General features: G+C 40.1%; 1 protein-coding gene across 1 annotated transcript in view; it reads left to right on the top strand.

The window, feature by feature from the left end:
• The first annotated feature begins 11,773 nt into the window (after positions 1-11,773).
• ZNF608 (zinc finger protein 608) overlaps positions 11,774-17,399 on the top strand; it is a 101,366-nt gene continuing 95,740 nt past the window's right edge. Inside the window, exon 1 of the mRNA XM_008582443.1 lies at positions 11,774-12,745. Within this exon, the coding sequence (XP_008580665.1) occupies positions 11,840-12,745 (906 nt within the window). The 5' untranslated portion in view covers positions 11,774-11,839. The remainder of the gene's footprint in view (positions 12,746-17,399) is intronic.

Raw genomic sequence — 17,399 nt, 5'->3', positions numbered from 1 at the left:
CTTTCACTGTATGTTGCTATGTTATTTAAAGAATTTAATTCTGTCGGAACTGTATCTGTTTCATTTCTACAACTCTAGTTCTTTGAATTAGGCAGAAAACATGAACTGAAGAAATCTATATGACCAAATTTTTTTTTTGTTCCAAAGTATAAGGGCTGGTCAGTAAGCTCAGTTGTTTAGAGCGTGGTGTTATAACACTAAGGTCGAGCGTTTGGTCCCAGGCCAGACGCCAAAAAAAAAAAGAAAGGTAAAAGGAAAGAAAAAGTATAACATATCTGTAATAAAATATTAAATCTTTATTCCTTAATTTCTATTGAATATATTTCTTTATAGGTTACCTTTTTTAGTTCTTGATTGAAATATAGTTTATACAAGGTAGTTATAAATATTCAATTAAGTCTTCTAGGCACACGTTGAAAATATAAATAGAGGGCCGACCCCGTGGCTGCGGGTTCAGATCCTATATAGGGATGGCCGGTGCGCTCACTGGCTGAGCGTGGCATGGGCGACACCACACCAAGGGTTGCGATCCCCTTACCAGTCACAAAAAAGGCAAAAACAAAAACAAAAACAAACAAAAAAAGAAAATATAAATAGAACATTACAGATTTTTGCCATATATGGCCTTCCAAGTAAATTTAACTTAAAACAAACAAACACAAACTTGTGTAATAGAGAGTAAGATGCAGGTATAATCTCCTGCTTGTTTATACATACAACAATGTCATTTGAGACAATTTTACCCTATTGTGTTGATGCCAAATGTGTTCCAAGCCAAGGGATAAATTGCATTTCTGAGTAGCTCCTTCTTTCTCCAAGACATGGTAGCTTTTTTATCTTTTAATATTTAATATAGAATTTTTAAAGTATGTGTATGTGTTTGTTATATAAAGAACAATATTATGATACCGACGTGTATTAGTCCGTTTTGTGTTGCTATAACAGAAATGCCTGGGACTGGGTAATGTATAAAGGAAAGAGGTTTATTTGGCTTACGATTCTGGGACAGCTGTATCTGTCATGGGCCTCAGGGTGCTTCTACTCCTGGCGGAAAGCAGCAGGCAGCCGGTGGGTACAAGCAGATCACGTGGTGAGAGGAAGCAAGAGAAAGAGAGGAGGTGCCAGGGTCTTTTAAAATAATAGGCTCTCATGTGAACTAATAGAGTGAGAACTCACCCATTACTCCCCACTCCCCCAGGGAGAGCATTAATCCATTCATGAGGGATCCACCCCCATGACTCAGTTTCCAACACTGCCACATTGAGGATCAGATTTCCACATGAGTTTTGGTGGGGACAACACATCCAAACTCCATCACAATGTGTGCACTGTCAATCTCAATAATGGCCAGTCTTATGTCTTTTTTAACCTTACTTTGCCACCTATTATGTTAATATTTTTAAACATTTAAAAATTTTCACTTAAGTAATAACAAGAAACTGATTTTTTTTTTTTTTAAATTCCTGAGTCTTAGGACCAGAAAAAATACACTTTCTCACAAAATTTGCATATCTGGTCAAATGTGCCACGCCTTCTACTTGGTATAGTATTAATCTCTAGCAGAAAAATTACCACATTGCTTTTCTTTGATAAAATAGCAGTTAAATTCATTCTTTCAGGAAAAAAGTCATCAGTTACCTGCTAATGTTCCTATGCTCAACAAATGGTGGCATTGTTGTCTGGAGTCATGTTTTTGGTGGCAGTCTACAGCAGTGGTTAGGCATACATGCTTCCTACATGAACTCTTGGCTACACCAAGATTTAGCTGCAACAGTTGGGCAAGTTAATCTTTCTGCATTTCAGTTTCCTCAGCTGATGATAAGAGTGCTTATCTCACTAGCTATGAAGGTTAAATAAATTAACACACACAAAGTATTAAGAAGAGTTTCTGGAACGTGGTAAGTCACACATATATTTCCTATTATTATTCATTTGAATTACAAACCTATTTTAAGCTTGAAAGAGTTGAATATCCTTAAGACGTGTGGATCTTTTGAAATAATGTAAATTTTTAAAAACTTTAAAAAACATAGGTAAAAGGTAACATTTTAATTACGAAGAAAAATACATTGTCTCCTTCACTCCTAAAAATGGTGTGACAAAACTACTTTTCAGTATTAAATTTAAAATTTTTTAATTTAATGTTTTAAATAAAAAAAGAACGAAGAAAATTCTTGTCGGGACAGATATTTAGAGTTATAAAAATTAAAGCATATGTTAGAACAATTTGTTCATTTAACTTTCATGGGATTCCTCTAAAATCCAAAGACCTATGACGAGAACCCAAATAAAAAGAAAACATTAGGGCCGGCCCGGTGGCTCACTCGGGAGAGTGCGGTGCTGATAACACCAAGGCCCCGGGTTCGGATCCCATATAGGGATGGCCGGTTCGCTCACTGGCTGGGCGTGGTGCTGACAACACCAAGTCAAGGGTTAAGATCCCCTTACCGGTCATCTTTTTAAAAAAAAAAAAAAAAGAAAACATTAAAATATGGTTAGAAGAAATGTCCCCGTACATTAAACTTTATTCTTTAGCAGATCCCCCATTACGTTTTATAAGTGTTTAAACAATCTACAAAGTGCTTTCCTAGATGATTTTAAGAATCTTTTTTAAAAAAAAGAAAAAGAAAAAAAAAAAAAAAAAACCACAGAGGAAGAAAAGAAAGGAAAAGAAAAAGGAGATTAAAATATATTTGGAAGAAGAGGGTTGACAGAGCAGGCTGGCATGCAGCGTGTGTGTTGAGCTGTAGAAACCTTACCATGCTGGCCCAGGAGCCAGCCAATCAGGAGGCTGAGAACTACATTTCCATAATGATGATTGGCTGGTGGACTGGAGGCTGAGCTGAGCTATGAGAGGAAGGAGAGAAATACTCTGCTGAGAAAATAGCAAAACAACTTTCTGGCTTTCTGTTGTTTATTGCATATTCTCCAAATGATTGTAGTGATTCATCCTTTAGGAAAGCTTGTTTTGAAAACAAAAGAGGCACAGTTGTTCACCAACAGCCGAAGGAGCTGAGTATAGTGGGACTCTTTCATTCTTCTTTAAAATAAACTTTAATCTCCTGATTTCTTCTAATCATATACGTTAAGACTTCCTAGGAGATGTATAAGGGTTGGATTTAAATGATAAATTAGACAGGGGTTACTGTTTCTGATAAGCATTGTTGCTTTATTAATCTCCCGTCAGCCTTATGAAATATGCACAAATAGAATGTAACTCACAAAGTGTGGAAAAATCCTTAAATTCTAGTGCCAAAAATATTTTAAATACTTTCACAATTAAGGGAATTCTGCCATTCACCAGAAATAAGCTACTTTAGACATTTTTTCCTGCAGTCATATATGTGTGAAAGTTAGAGATACATTTATCAAGGTGTTTGATATTGCTCTCATAAATTTTGCACATGTATAAAAACTCGCTGTCATTAAGTAATAGATTTTTTTTAATGACAAAAGGGGAAGCAGAGAAAGGGAGGAACGAAAGAAAGATGTAGTAGATCGTAACGGCTGTATCCTACTGCTTCTTGACTTTCCTCTGCTTGGTAGAATTGCATTTTGTTGTAGTTGTTTTAAATTCAAATAGGGCAGTGACAACATTTCAAGTACAAGTTTTTAAATTTAGTTTTACAAACATTGTTTCCACAGGCCATCTTTCTGGAAATGAGACTAACTCTATGATGCAGATTAAGCAGAAGTATTTTGCAGTCTCTCCCAGTGACCATTCCTTGGCTCGCTAACAGACCAACCATTCAGAAGCAATTTTCTTCAGGCTGAAATTATGTGCTGACCTTAGCAGATCACTTCCCATAATAACCCTTCCCCCACCCAACGCTAAATACAATCTGTCTCCTACTCACTGTAATAACGTGCAAATGACTGTAATTTTGCAGACAAGAAACAGCCCAAAGTGAAACGTGTCTAAACAGAGGTCGATTTGAAAAATCAGGGCTATTACCTAAATCTGTAAAATACATATTGTAATAAAACCAGCAACAGCAATCTCCAATAAGTAGTTTTTTTTAAAAAAATGTATCTTGTATTTTGATCTTCTTTATGCACTCGGTCTCCACTGGCATAAAAGAAAAATCCTTTTCCAGAAATGGTTTCATTACATGTGATGTAAATTGCCTTACTTTGCTAACCGATCTGCAGACCTTGCTTGGGCACTCGTTCAGATATAGTAGCACACACCCCACCACACCGGCCTGGGGCAAGCTGAGGTTCGATTTCAGACACTTAACACTGACCTACATTGCTGTTCTCTCAATGCGAGCAGTATACAAATGTTTTCCTTTGAAAGAATGTGCTGTTTTGCAATATTTTGCTGGATTCTCTAGAACTACAAGGCATAAAAAGGACTTGATTTGCTGCTTTTTCTTTTTGGTGATTTTAAGGTGGGGGACTGGGAGAAGGAATGGGAAATTACACAAACAAATGGGAAGAAGTACCACCTTTCTCAACTTTATATGTCTTTAGTAATAAGATCTATTGTAATTTTAAATTAACTCATGCAATATGTGCTTCATATCATTTTGACTTGTTTAAGCTAAACTGTATTATCATAAAGATCTGTCAAGACAGTCATTACTCTCCCTCCCTTGGACGAAGGGCCCCTTTGCCATACTCTAAGGAATTTAAATTGACGGTGAGTTAATAAGGCATAGAAATGGCCTGAAAAGTTAACATAGCCGTGTTATACAATGTGTGTAAATATCCATATTCAGGAAATTTTATATGGGAAATGTCCAAGAATCTTTCATGGCAGGGGCAACACCATTGGTGTTTTTTCCCCTAACCTCCCTCTTCCCACCCCCCATCAAGGACCTTAAATGTTCCCCTATGCAGGGTCCTCCCCTCTCCACTGTAGAACTGCTTCTTGGAACTTTGTCTTGGGCCACCGATTTCAGGATAATGCAAACCATCAAATGTTTGACCAAGAACACTACTCATCTCTTTTCTGTGAGTTATCCAAAGACCGATATTGCTACAAGTACTCCGCAGAAACTTGAATTGGATTTAGTATGCAGGTGTGAAAAGGCAGAGGCAGAGCTTTTTCTAGAAGACCTTCGGCACTAGGAAGTTAGGATGTGACTTACAGGTAAAAAGAGTGAAAACGTTCTAGTGTTTGTGTGGATGTTCATAAGTCACCAACTCTACATTTCCTAGAAATCAGGGCTGCCCGCTGCCTTGACGCAGTCCTGTTCACAAGCAACCCCAGACAGATAAGAATCTTTCTCCACGGTCTTCATGGGTAGCCAATAAGGTTCTCATTAGGTCTAAATTAAGTTCCTTTTCCTATAAATACAGAGCTTTTTCTAGAAGACCTTCGGCACTAGGAAGTTAGGATGTGACCTACAGGTAAAAAGAGTGAAAACGTTCTAGTGTTTGTGTGGATGTTCATAAGTCACCAACTCTACATTTCCTAGAAATCAGGGCTGCCCACTGCCTTGACGCAGTCCTGTTCACAAGCAACCCCAGACAGATAAGAATCTTTCTCCACAGTCTTCATGGGTAGCCAATAAGGTTCTCATTAGGTCTAAATTAAGTTCCTTTTCCTATAAATTGAGTCCATTTCCGAGTAGGTTTTATCTTTTATAGCTTGAGTAGATCTCAAGTGTCAGTGTTGGCATAGATTTAGAAAAGCTAGGCCCAGGTGTAGACTCCTTTCCAAATAAACAAAAACCTCAAGAACTGATTTCTGATCCTTAATAATATATCACAAACCAGAGGAAATAGGCACCAAAGAAAGACCACTGTGGTTTTTTGCTGCTGTTCTTTTTTTTTTTTTTTTACTATTAATTATTATTATTTTTTGAGACCGTGTTTTCCTGTGTTACCACTTGAAGCTCCTGGCCTTCCTCAGCATTGCATTCTTCTGCCCTTAAAAAGGGACCTTCTGCTCAACTTGTAAATGATGTAGTAAGTCAAGGACAGAGCTGATCTTGGTGCCCAGGGAGGGGGTGGTGGTGGTGATTGGCGGTGGGATGACACTCTTTAACTGTCCCTTTTACACTATGCTCATGCTCCTCCCATCCCTCCGTTTCTAATAGTCATTTCCAGACATCTCCTCCCACTACCACATCTCTGAGTAGACAAGCAGTAAAATGTAAAATTACAAAGTGCACATATTATACAATAGTGTGCTGGTATTATCAAGTATGTGCATGTGGATATTAGTATGGAGACAAGTATGTTCCCTGTTCCCTTGATAAGAGATTAAGATAAAATCTTCAACCGTTTGAACTTCCCAGTTTTGTGAGGGGAGTAGCTTTGATTTTCAAAGCTGGTAGTCAATTATCTTAGTTTCAGTCACCAATTAGCTGATAGTGCTCTGATGCCTCTTGATTGGCCTCTTTGTCAAACAAAACAAAACAAACACATGAAAAGCCAGCATAACAACACTGTTTTATTCAGAAGTCTCCTGGAAGAACTTGGGAGGCAGGAGATGGGGGTGGGGTGTAAATGGACTGTGGAGATGTTAGAATGGAAGGAAATGCTTTAATTTATCAAAATGCCTTGGATTAGATAAGTGGTCGAATTGGGCATAATAAGCCTTTTGGGGCTTATCAAAAATGTTTGAAGTTTAGGGTTAGATTAGATTATTGAGTATTAGGAAACCTAAACTTTGGTGTTAGTTCTACTAAATCTATGCTGCAGATGCTAATTTGCTTTTACTGAGGGAATGTGATAGAGCAGCTCTGACCCTTTTCAACTTCAGTAGGTCTCATTTTTTAAAAATGCCCTTTGAAGTCCTGTTGTTTTAAGAGCTAACTATTGATTTTTCCAAACTAATATAACATATGGGGTAGCCATGGGCTTCCAAAGGCTGAAATGTAGATGACATCCCAGGGACATAGGAAGTGCCCAAGAGTGATCTGGTCCTTTGAGGAACCACTCTTCTAAGAGAAGAAAAGTTAAAAATCACCATATGGTCCCCAGTTATTCTCAATAGGCCATACACAAGTGTAAAATCTGTACATTCAAAAATATAAAACAAACATCAGAGCTAAAATGAAGAGTAACTGGAGATTGGATATCTAATTTGCCCCATTTTGTTTGTTAATGTACAGCTTTGATTTGAATACAAATTGATTTAAGGAGATCTAAGGACTATTATACATCACGTTCCTCTGGTTTATATACCCCAGTAAGGGTGGAAATAGCTGTTTATTACTATTTGTAAATCAAATCTAGTTCATTTAGGGTAGTGAAACAACTAATTGGCAATTTTTTAAATGGACTAACTATATTAAAAGCTCAAACACGAGTCAAGAGCCATTACTTAAAACATGACATATTTTTATTGATCTACAAAATACAAAGACATCACTGAATATTTACGTCATCAGCTATCTCCTGCTAGCACTAATTCACTCTATATGTCCATTTGACTCAGTTAAGACATATTCTTAAATTGCAGTTCTCATGTAGAAATTACAATCCCAGCAGTACTGGGTCCTTAAAACTTGAGATCATGATTCACCCTTTGACTTCAAAATTTCCATATTATAGCTCCTAAAAATAACGGGAATAAAACAATAAAAAACAACAACAACAACAACAAAAATCAAACGTGCTCTAAAGGCTTAATATATATAAATATATTAGCTTAAATATATTAGCTGTTATAGTAAAATACTAAACTTGTTATTTCATATTAACCTCTCTTATCCTATGATCTCAGAGTCCCATTAACTTGCTGGTATTTGTCCTACAATAAATTCTAAAATATTTCTGTGTTTGTGGATTGCAGATATAGCATTCAGAGGATTTAGACACCTTCCCCCCCCCACCCCCCTGGTTAAAGACTTGGGGGAAGGAGAATTCTGACAATCCGGCCGTTTAAAAATGCGGACTGAGATTGTTTAAAGGGTTAATCTCCATATTTATCTCCCACAAATCGATTTTTTTTTAAAAAATATGTCTGTCCCGAGGTGTTAATACGGTTGGCTGGGGCCTTATTTTATTTTATTTTTTGGATCCGCATAACACCAGGTGGAAAAGATTTGTTACTAATTCCCGGGAAGCACCGTTCCCGTAGTGTTGGTTAAATGGTTGCCAGCGTTCACACTTCAGTGCTTGGAGCCCAGAAGACTGGAAACAAAAGGGTTACTTGTTTCCCCAATGCCGCCTTTACCCCCAGATCGATTTTTCTTATTTAATCAGCGAGTAAAAAGAGAGACACAGGGAAAAAAAATTGCAGAAAGGGCAAAGTGGTGGGGGAGGGTGGAAAGCCAGAAGCTGCAATACAGAAAATCAGTCTTGGGAGTTCAGCTGCCGAGTCCTTGCAACAAGGAAGGGAAGCCAGGAAAACGCTCGCAGTCATTTCCACGCCAGCCTCCCTCTTTTCTCCTCGCTACGCGCTAGTGGCTCATTTGGCTTCCCCCTGCCACCGAGCGATCAGACATTATTTCCCCCAAGATAACACAATCAAACTTGTATTTACCGACATCCTCTCCTCGCAGCCTTTTTGAGATTTGTTTTAATAAATAAGTGTTTTATGTGAATGATGTAGTGATTGAAAGGGGTGCACCATTTTTTTCCCTTCTTACTGCAGGAGGTTTCTCAACCTCAATCTGGTTGGAAAATAAAACGCTTTGTCTCCACAACCACCCCCCACCGCACCCCCACTCGCTCTCAGTGTGTGTTTTATACGTGTGTATATCTCAACCCCCTACAGTAGCCAAGAGAAAGCAGCTAGCCAATGAAAGAGCTCAGTTTCATAAAAGCTGCTCTCCGATTGGCCGGATGCGAAAGGGCATTGGGAACAAAGAAAAGTCCCTTTCAGGTATAGAGGCTGAGAGCTCCGTTTACTCCACTCCCCCTGTGTGTGTGTGTTGTGTTTCAGTCCTGATTTCAGTGTTGCAGAACAAGCTTGTTGTGTGTGTGCACCAGGGGGATTTTTTTTTGTTTGTTTTGTTTTGTTTTTTTGCTTTTATAAAAAATACACAGGACGGTCTGTGACATTTGATGGTCCATCTTCTTTAATAATAAATTTGTTGAAGAGATTATAATTTCCAAAATAAAGCGGCTGCAACCAAACACATTCAATGCAGTTAGAAGGAAAAGGTCAACTCGATCCAATACAGACCGTAAGTACGGTTGCGTGGTGTGTCTCTATAGAGCACTTAGCGGGGACTTCATGCAGGGGAATGTGCGAGTTTTATGCATTGAAATGAGGAACTAGTTACAGGGTTTGGCTTTTGCATTTAGAACAACAACCCAAGGAGGGTGAATTTTATTCAGTGGAGGGTGAAGCATTTGTAACTTCTCTTGATACGCTTGTCACCATTTTTGTTCTCACGACAACCAATTGAGCCCTTGATCCTCACGTGATGTGAAAGGCTTGCACTGTAACAAAATCGCTCCTTTTAGATGGTTGGTTGTTGCTAACTCGCCCATCCCCCCTCCCAGCTCCGACATTTCCAGCAAAGCGACTCTCCACTTCCAATCCATCAACAATTCATTACTGCTTTTAGCTTCCAAACGCCAGCTAATTAAAAATACTAAGCCAAGCTCCGAGGCCATCTGACTAAACACAGGAGGGGGGGGGGGCGAGAGGAGGAGGAGGAGGAGAGTAAAAAATAAATAAAAGGGAGACGCACCGTTCGCTGCTAGGATAAGAGGGTAAAACTGTCCTGAAAAAGGTCGCCTTAAAAAAAAATCTTTTTTTGACTCTAATTATTGAATTAGCACATGACTGATTAGCATGAGTGACAGAGGGTTTTTCTCCCCCTCGGGGGACGATCGTAGGAACTGGGTTCCTTTTTCTTAAAACAACATAAAACAGGAAAACATCACGTCCTCTAGGTTTCGAAGGCTGAGCCCGTTCTAAGGGCGTTATTCTCCCCACCCACCCAGCCCGGCGCCCCCGGCCCGAGCGCGGCTGTTGGAACCGGAGCGTCAGCTCACCGAGTCCTCGGCGCCCTCCCCTCCACACCTTTCTGTTCCTACTCCAGCCTGGCTTCTCATCCCACCCTCTCCTCCTCCTCGTCCTCCTCCTCCTCCTGTCTCCCTCTCATTCCCCCTCCTTTTCTCTTAAGTTAGTTCAAGAAATCAAATCTGTCAGGACGGGCGGAAAAATGCCACTTCCCGACTAACAGGCGGAATCCAGCCCAGATTTTCAGTCCTTTCTTCTTATTCTTTCTTCCCTTTCACTAATTTATCCCGATGTTAGCACATTCTGTCTTGTTACTAGCGGACGCCTGTAGGTTTGCTACATGGGATCATTACTTACTGATCACGGTGACTCTGAAGTCTGGAACTGAAGGCGGAAAAGAGAAGTTGGGAAAACTTTTTTCTCTAAGCTCTCTCTTTTTTAAAAAAACTATTATTCTCGATGCTCGTTAAGAGGAAAAAAAACCTTTGGTGCTTCTGTTGTGAATGTGAAACATTATCTTCCAGCTGTACAGTGACACATTTTTTAAAGGAGAAAAGGACTCCTGATCTGTTTGCCAAAAGGGGGGGTGGGGAGGTGGAATAATGTTATCGAGTGATTATTCTGGCTGAGATGTGTTATTTGGTTGCTTCCTTCTTGATCATTTGGTGTTTAAGTAAAATGAGGCACAGGCTTGTTTGCCGAGTGGAGTGGGAAAGGCATTTTGATTTGCTGGCCTAATTAAAAAATGATAAAGGATTAAAGGTAAGCAATGTCTGTGTGTGTGTGTGTATGTATATGTATATTTATTTATTTTCTTGACAATCAACTGTTAAAAAGGGGCTGATCCCTTTAAAAACCGTTTTAACTGCTCTTTGTCAAACACACACTCATTTGCGGTCATTGAGGCCACCTTGGCGCAGATCACTTAAAGTGTATGTCTTAATCAGTTTCCCTGTACAGTCAGTGGCACCATATTTAACAGACTGAGTAATTCTGTGACCTAGGAATATGTCGAGTTGTTTAGATGTAATTTTTTTTTCTTAAAAGGCAGATATTTAACCTTTTATATAACACTGTCTTTTCTATAGAGAAATACTCTTAAAGACATGTGTATGTACGTTTCAAAAATTGTATAAGGTGTTGGGGAAGAGAGGAGAGGAGGGAGGCATGCATTAGTGTGGGGGATTATTGGTTGTTTTTTCTGTTCCTTCCTGGGAACAAAAACCAGATTGCCCAGACAATTTGTAAAAAAGTACTAAAATTAGAAATAAGGAAAATTTAGCAAACTCATTCTGCAAACTAGCCTCAGAGAACTTCCAGAGTCTGGTCTTTTAAATTGCAAGATCTAGGACATGTTTAGGGATGTTTAAAGCCATGTTCCTCCCTCTTGTCTGAGTGTTCAGGCTGTGTTTCTGGGGTCGAGCTATCACATGTGCCAGACAGAAATCCTAAACTTAAAAAAAACACACAAAATCCTTTCTGAACTTGAAACAAATCCTTAAGATATTTTAATGCTTTTTAAAAAGTGATTATCCTTGTGTTGTTGATAAAGGGATTTTCTTTTTTAGCTATCGTAAGATGCTTACTGTCATGGGTATGTTTTTTGGGTTTGGTTATTTTCCTTTAAACCTGCTATTGGACTGTGGAGACAATACATGAGCCACCTTACTCTCCATCCTTCCCTGTACCCCTTACTGACTCCCCAATATTAATCGTTTTTAATTCTGGTAACACCCAGACAAGAAATATTCGACTTTTCCCCCCTTCACAGGAAAAGGTGGACCTGGACTGAAGGGTGTAAAAATCCCTGGACACATTCGTGGGGCAGGAAAAAGAAGAGGAAGATTAGAAGATTTTTTTTTTTTTCTTTAAGAGAAAGCCCAGCGGAGCTAAACGAATGTCCCCTCATCTCCAAAGGAAAGTTCATCGGATTTTTATTCTAGAGAGCTCATCTTCAGGATGTCAGTGAACATTTCTACTGCAGGAAAAGGTGTGGATCCAAATACAGTTGATACTTATGACAGTGGCGATGATTGGGAAATCGGGGTTGGAAATTTAATAATTGATTTGGACGCTGATTTGGAGAAGGACAGACAGAAATTTGAGATGAATAATTCTACCAACAGCACTAGCAGCAGCAACTCTAAGGATTGTGGAGGTCCGGCCTCCAGTGGGGCCGGTGCTACCGCAGCCTTAGCTGATGGCCTAAAATTTGCTTCTGTTCAGCCCTCTGCTCCCCAGGGGAATTCACACAAAGAGACCAGCAAATCAAAAGTGAAAAGGAGTAAAACTTCTAAGGATGCTAATAAATCTCTGCCTTCTGCTGCCTTGTACGGGATTCCCGAGATCAGCAGCACGGGCAAGAGGCAGGAAGTCCAAGGGCGCCCTGGAGAGGCAACTGGCATGAATTCAGCGCTGGGTCAAAGTGTGAACAGCGGCGGCGGCGGCAACCCAAACACCAATAGTACCAGCACCAGCACCTCCGCTGCCACCGCGGGGGCAGGCTCCTGTGGAAAAAGCAAAGAGGAGAAGCCAGGTAAAAGCCAGAGCAGCCGAGGCGCCAAGCGGGATAAGGATGCAGGGAAATCCAGGAAGGACAAGCACGACCTGCTGCAGGGCCACCAGAATGGCAGTGGCGGCCAGGCCCCTTCCGGGGGGCACCTCTATGGCTTTGGGGCCAAGAGCAATGGAGGTGGCGCGAGCCCCTTCCACTGCGGGGGCTCTGGGAGTGGCAGCGTCGCCGCTGCAGGGGAAGTTAGCAAAAGTGCCCCGGATTCAGGGCTCATGGGAAACTCTATGTTGGTAAAGAAGGAAGAGGAGGAGGAGGACAGCCACAGGCGAATCAAGAAACTGAAAACTGAGAAGGTAGGATAAAGTCGCCTTCCTAGATGTCCCTCTCTCCTCTGTGTGCATTTGTGTGGGGGTGTGGGGGTGTGCCTCTGTGTGCCTTACACTTCTTCGTGCTTTCTGGTTCTTTGTGAGATTTCTGTGATATGTACTTCTACATTCACATTCGACGCGAGGGAGCTTCCTTGGGTGCAGCGTTTGGCTCTTGCCTTTGCTGTTGCTGCTCCTGCTGCTGCTGCTGCTGCTTCTGGTGCTAGCGTTTGAGTCCCCAGGTGGGAGGGCCTGAGTGTTCTAAGTACCTTTTGCCCTGCAGATGGGCTTCTGGCCAGTCAGGAAGTTGCGGTGTGCTTTTAATGGAAAACCGGCTCATGCACCCACTTGACTCTTGTCCTGGTTTCTCCCCTAAGGGAGAACTGTCTTCTGTTTTAATTTATATGTCCTAGTATTGCTGGTAATGTGTCCTTACGTGTGGGTTCAAGTTTTCTCCCTGGAGAGGAATGTTGAGGATTCTGATTTAGTACTCCACCTCGTCCTATTTATTTGTTTTTTTTTGTTACTTTCTCCAAAATAGTTGTCAAAGGATATCCTCGGATTGGTGCCTGCCATTGGTCCTGAATTAAACCCCAAGCTTGGTGTGTTGGGTCACTAGTTTCCTAACTGCAGAGAAGCTGGACGGTTTTGGTGGCTGCTAGCACTCTGCTCTTGTTCCCTCACCCAGTTCTTAGCTGGAGATTTAAGAGTTATTACCTGGATATCTAGCTTAACTGGGGATCTGGAAGGTTGGTAAGAAGCGTGAAACAGACTTGGTGGATTGATGTTCCTGAAATGTGAAGACAGAGCCAAAGGGGATGTGGACAGTAAGAGTGAAGCGGAATACTAGAATTATGTGTTGCATTTGAGCAAGTGTGGATAGTTGATTTAGGCCATTTGGACCCTTCCTCCCATCTTTGTCATTGTCTTAAGGTCTGTTCTTAGGCTCTGCCTTGGAGAAATTGCCCCCAGTGTTGAGCTGCTTAGGAGTGGTGGCCTCTGTCTTACTGGTCTGGCGATTGCTGTTCATTGAATAAGGTCTGGGAACAGAAGGTGCTCTGTCCACTGGGCAGGTTGGTTGTGAGTTGGGAGTGTGAGTGATATTTCTGTAAAATTAATCTTTAGATTAGTTTTACAGATCGTGCCTTGCAGGAGCAACATCTATCATGTTGTTTGTGGCATGGTTGTTTGGAAACATGCTTATTAAATAATTTGATTTTTGCTATTTCTGACTTGATCAGAATTGTAAGTGGTGGTAATAAGTGTTTGGGTAATTATTTCTGTGTAAAATTATTCACTGCTCTCTACTTAAACCTTTATATTTTTGTTTTTGGGTGTTCAAGATTTAAGTTGGAATATAAGAATAAAGTTTTGATTTTAGAAGTTGATGGAGGTACATTAAGGTGTAGATAATGCCAAACTAGCAAAAAGCCTCTTAATACTTATTCATATCCCCTTGATCAGACAGCATTTTTCTTTGATGAATTTAAATGAATTTTTAAACATCCCAGGTTTTGATTCTTTTGTTTCAATGTGTAGTTTCACCTAATTTCTGCTAAAAGGCATTCTGAAATCATCTCACTACTTAGTACAGTAGGGCATTTACTTTTGTTGCCAATAGTCTTCAAATTGTGGTTCTAATCTGCTTTAACTATCTCGATGAATTGCCCTAAGCCAGTGCTCACAATGGCTGTGGTTAAAGAGTCAGAGCCATTTGATTGGATTCACTGGCTGCTTGGAATGTGGGAGGTACTGCCCTTTTGCATTCTCCTTAGCCTTTTAATCTTCCAGCCAAATGTTCACATTCAACAATTTTGTTTAGCTGGCAATCGGAACATTTCAGTATCTCAAAGGCTGCTGTCATGGCAACTGAGATTAGAGTGTGGTGTTGGTTCTCCAGTTTTTGTGTTCTTTTCACTTTGCAATCACAGAGGAAACTGGATGAAGAATGGAAGAATTAAATTATTCGTATACATGCAACTCATCTTCAGTCAGAGCAGTTATCAATGTGATAATATGAGTCACATAAATGAAGAGCAAACAAGTCATGGTGGGTCTGGGGGGGCAGGGAGGAGAGAAAGTACATTGCATCCAGATTCACTCCTGGCCCTACAGAGAGGAAGAACCTTAGCCACTGGACTTGGCAGGGGGACCCTCAGGGATGGCTTCCAAGGGCTTGGATCCTGCAATGTTGGCCATTCTCTGTCAAGCTGGGGTGTTGGCTCAGGATCTCAAACACTATTCCTTAGGGTTTATTCTCCACACCCATCCCACCTGTCCCCACCCCAAAAAGTATTCTCTTAAGAATACTTTCACCCTTGGCACGCAGATATGACACTCTCTTGCGTGCATGCCACCCAGGGAAGTAACTCTAATTCTACTAAATAGTGGTTGTGTCAAATTAGGCTTCAATTTAGAAAATCTTCCTAATGATATAAGGATTCGTATTTAGGAAGTAAAGATTTAGTAGGACAAGCTTTCCCTGACAAAATATTTCAATATCGAGAAGGTTTCTTGACATTTTATTCAATATTTTAATTTCAGCCTTGCTTGATTATCTGGGTTTGTGAAGAGTAAGTGCCTTAAGAGTGAAGATGATTAATTTTCAGCAATCAGATGTGGCTTATGAGGGGGCACATGTGAAAACCAAAGGGGAGAGTATGTGTGTGCGTTTTTTTTGTTTTTTGTTTTTCCTGGTTGGAAGGTTCGCAGGAGATTCATAAGACTCGCTGTCACTGGTTAATTTTCACAGCATGTTTAAATGTCTATTTTTGGTCTGTTTATTCTATTTCTTCACTACACAAAGTCATGTAAAACATGATAAATTGGACCTTATGAAACCTAATTAAATCAATGAGTGTTCTACTCCTTTATGGGGAAACCACAAGTATGTTGTAAAAGTCGCCACTCCCTTAATACGTGAACAAAATCAAAACATGCCATAATTCTAAGATGTTTGAGCTATATTCCTATAGCCCATTTTGTGGTTAAGCCACCAGTGACATGTCTGAATAAGTAGATTTGACAGGTTGGCTTTCAGTTCTTAAAGCCTACCTCTCCACCTTCCCCCTCCTTTCTTTTGAAGCATAATAGCCTTGTATTGAAGCTCTTCTGTATGTATCCTCCTTAGTAGGATATCAGATAGGGAGGCATTTGGCTGGGCTAAATAAAGTTATACGGAATACATGGATTTATTTGATCCCTGGAAAATTCAAAAAAAATGTAGAAAAATTCTTAAAAGCAGCTGACACAAATAGAAATGAAAGGCACAGGAGGTCATGTAGTTGTATCTTAGGGTTTTGTCCATTACAAATTCAGAGAAGAGAATTATTTCTGTAATATATTGCTTTCATTAAGATGGTCCTTGTCATCCTAAAGTTGGTATCTACAAATGGACCTGTCTATAAAGGATATCGTTCATTTATATTTTATTTTCTCGTAGAAGCCTTTTTACATTTCATGAGGGAATTCTGGCACGTTTTCTAAGTGAGTGTGATCTGTTTAGGAACATATTTTGATTAATGAGTTTTGAGGGTAATATGCTTTTTTCCTCCTAAATATAGTGCCCCTACGAATTCTGCTTAGAGAGTGCAGTTTATCTACTGTGAAATAAAAGGGCAAAAGGGTCACTTGCTATAATTAAAGAACAAAGTCCATTGTTGTCAGACAGCAAACTGTTTTGAAAGCTACATAAGAGATTTAGCTGTTAAAAACGTTGGTAACTAAGGGTGGCTCCCAGTCAGCATTGATCCAGCTCCTTACTTTTCTGTAGCCTTCTTCAGAGGGGTGACAGGGCTTTCTGAGGTGGGTGTAGAGGGGCTTTCCTTTCCCCAAGGAAGTTTTCTGTGAGAACCCATGGCGCTTGGAGTATTTGTGTGATCAGTCTGTCACTGAATTCTGAGTTTAGTATTTGAAATCTGTTGGGTTTGCTGGAGAAGGTAAAAAATGTGCACAACTGATCAAGATTGTGCTAAAGGAGATAAATAATGTTTAGCAACTTGTAATAACTTTGCAGATAGTCTGTAAAATGGGGGGAGGGGAAGGATTGATTGTCCAAATGTCATAAGGTTAAGAATGCTCTTCAAGTGAAATTGCCTGGCTGCAAGATGGTTTTAATTAGAGTGTTATAAAGACTTATTTTTCCTAAGCAGCATTTTATAGTTGGTAAATGAAATGTATGCTGAAAGTGCTAAGCAGAAATCTCCCTAACCACAGAGGTGTTCAATAACCAGATTCAAACAACATGGAAAGTACCATCTGTTCTTCGTTTTCAGCATGAAAAACAGGGATTGAATGGCTGAGATTTGCTCCAATTTTGACGGTGTCTGTGTGTGTGTGTTTTTTTTTTTTAATTTAAAAAAGTTCACCTGGTACTTCATAGAAACTCGAAATTGCAGTAATATGAGCAACACTGTGAAAACACATGTTCCTACATTTATTTTAACCAGTTCCACTTTTATTTAAAAGATTTCCAGAAGCCTACCCATTGAACACTTTACAATGGTTACTCAGTTCCTGCAGGCAATCACAGTAAGGGATCAGTTCTTCAAAGATCTGTTTAGTCAGTACCTGAATTATTCTGTCCATTTTCCCCCTGGGGGCCAGAGGAGAAAAAGGCTCTCACAGGCTAACTCTGGTCAGC

Source organism: Galeopterus variegatus, unplaced genomic scaffold (assembly GCF_000696425.1).
Source record: "Galeopterus variegatus unplaced genomic scaffold, G_variegatus-3.0.2 Scaffold2615, whole genome shotgun sequence".
NCBI lineage: Eukaryota > Metazoa > Chordata > Mammalia > Dermoptera > Cynocephalidae > Galeopterus > Galeopterus variegatus.
This window is presented reverse-complemented; position numbering and strand designations above follow the sequence as displayed.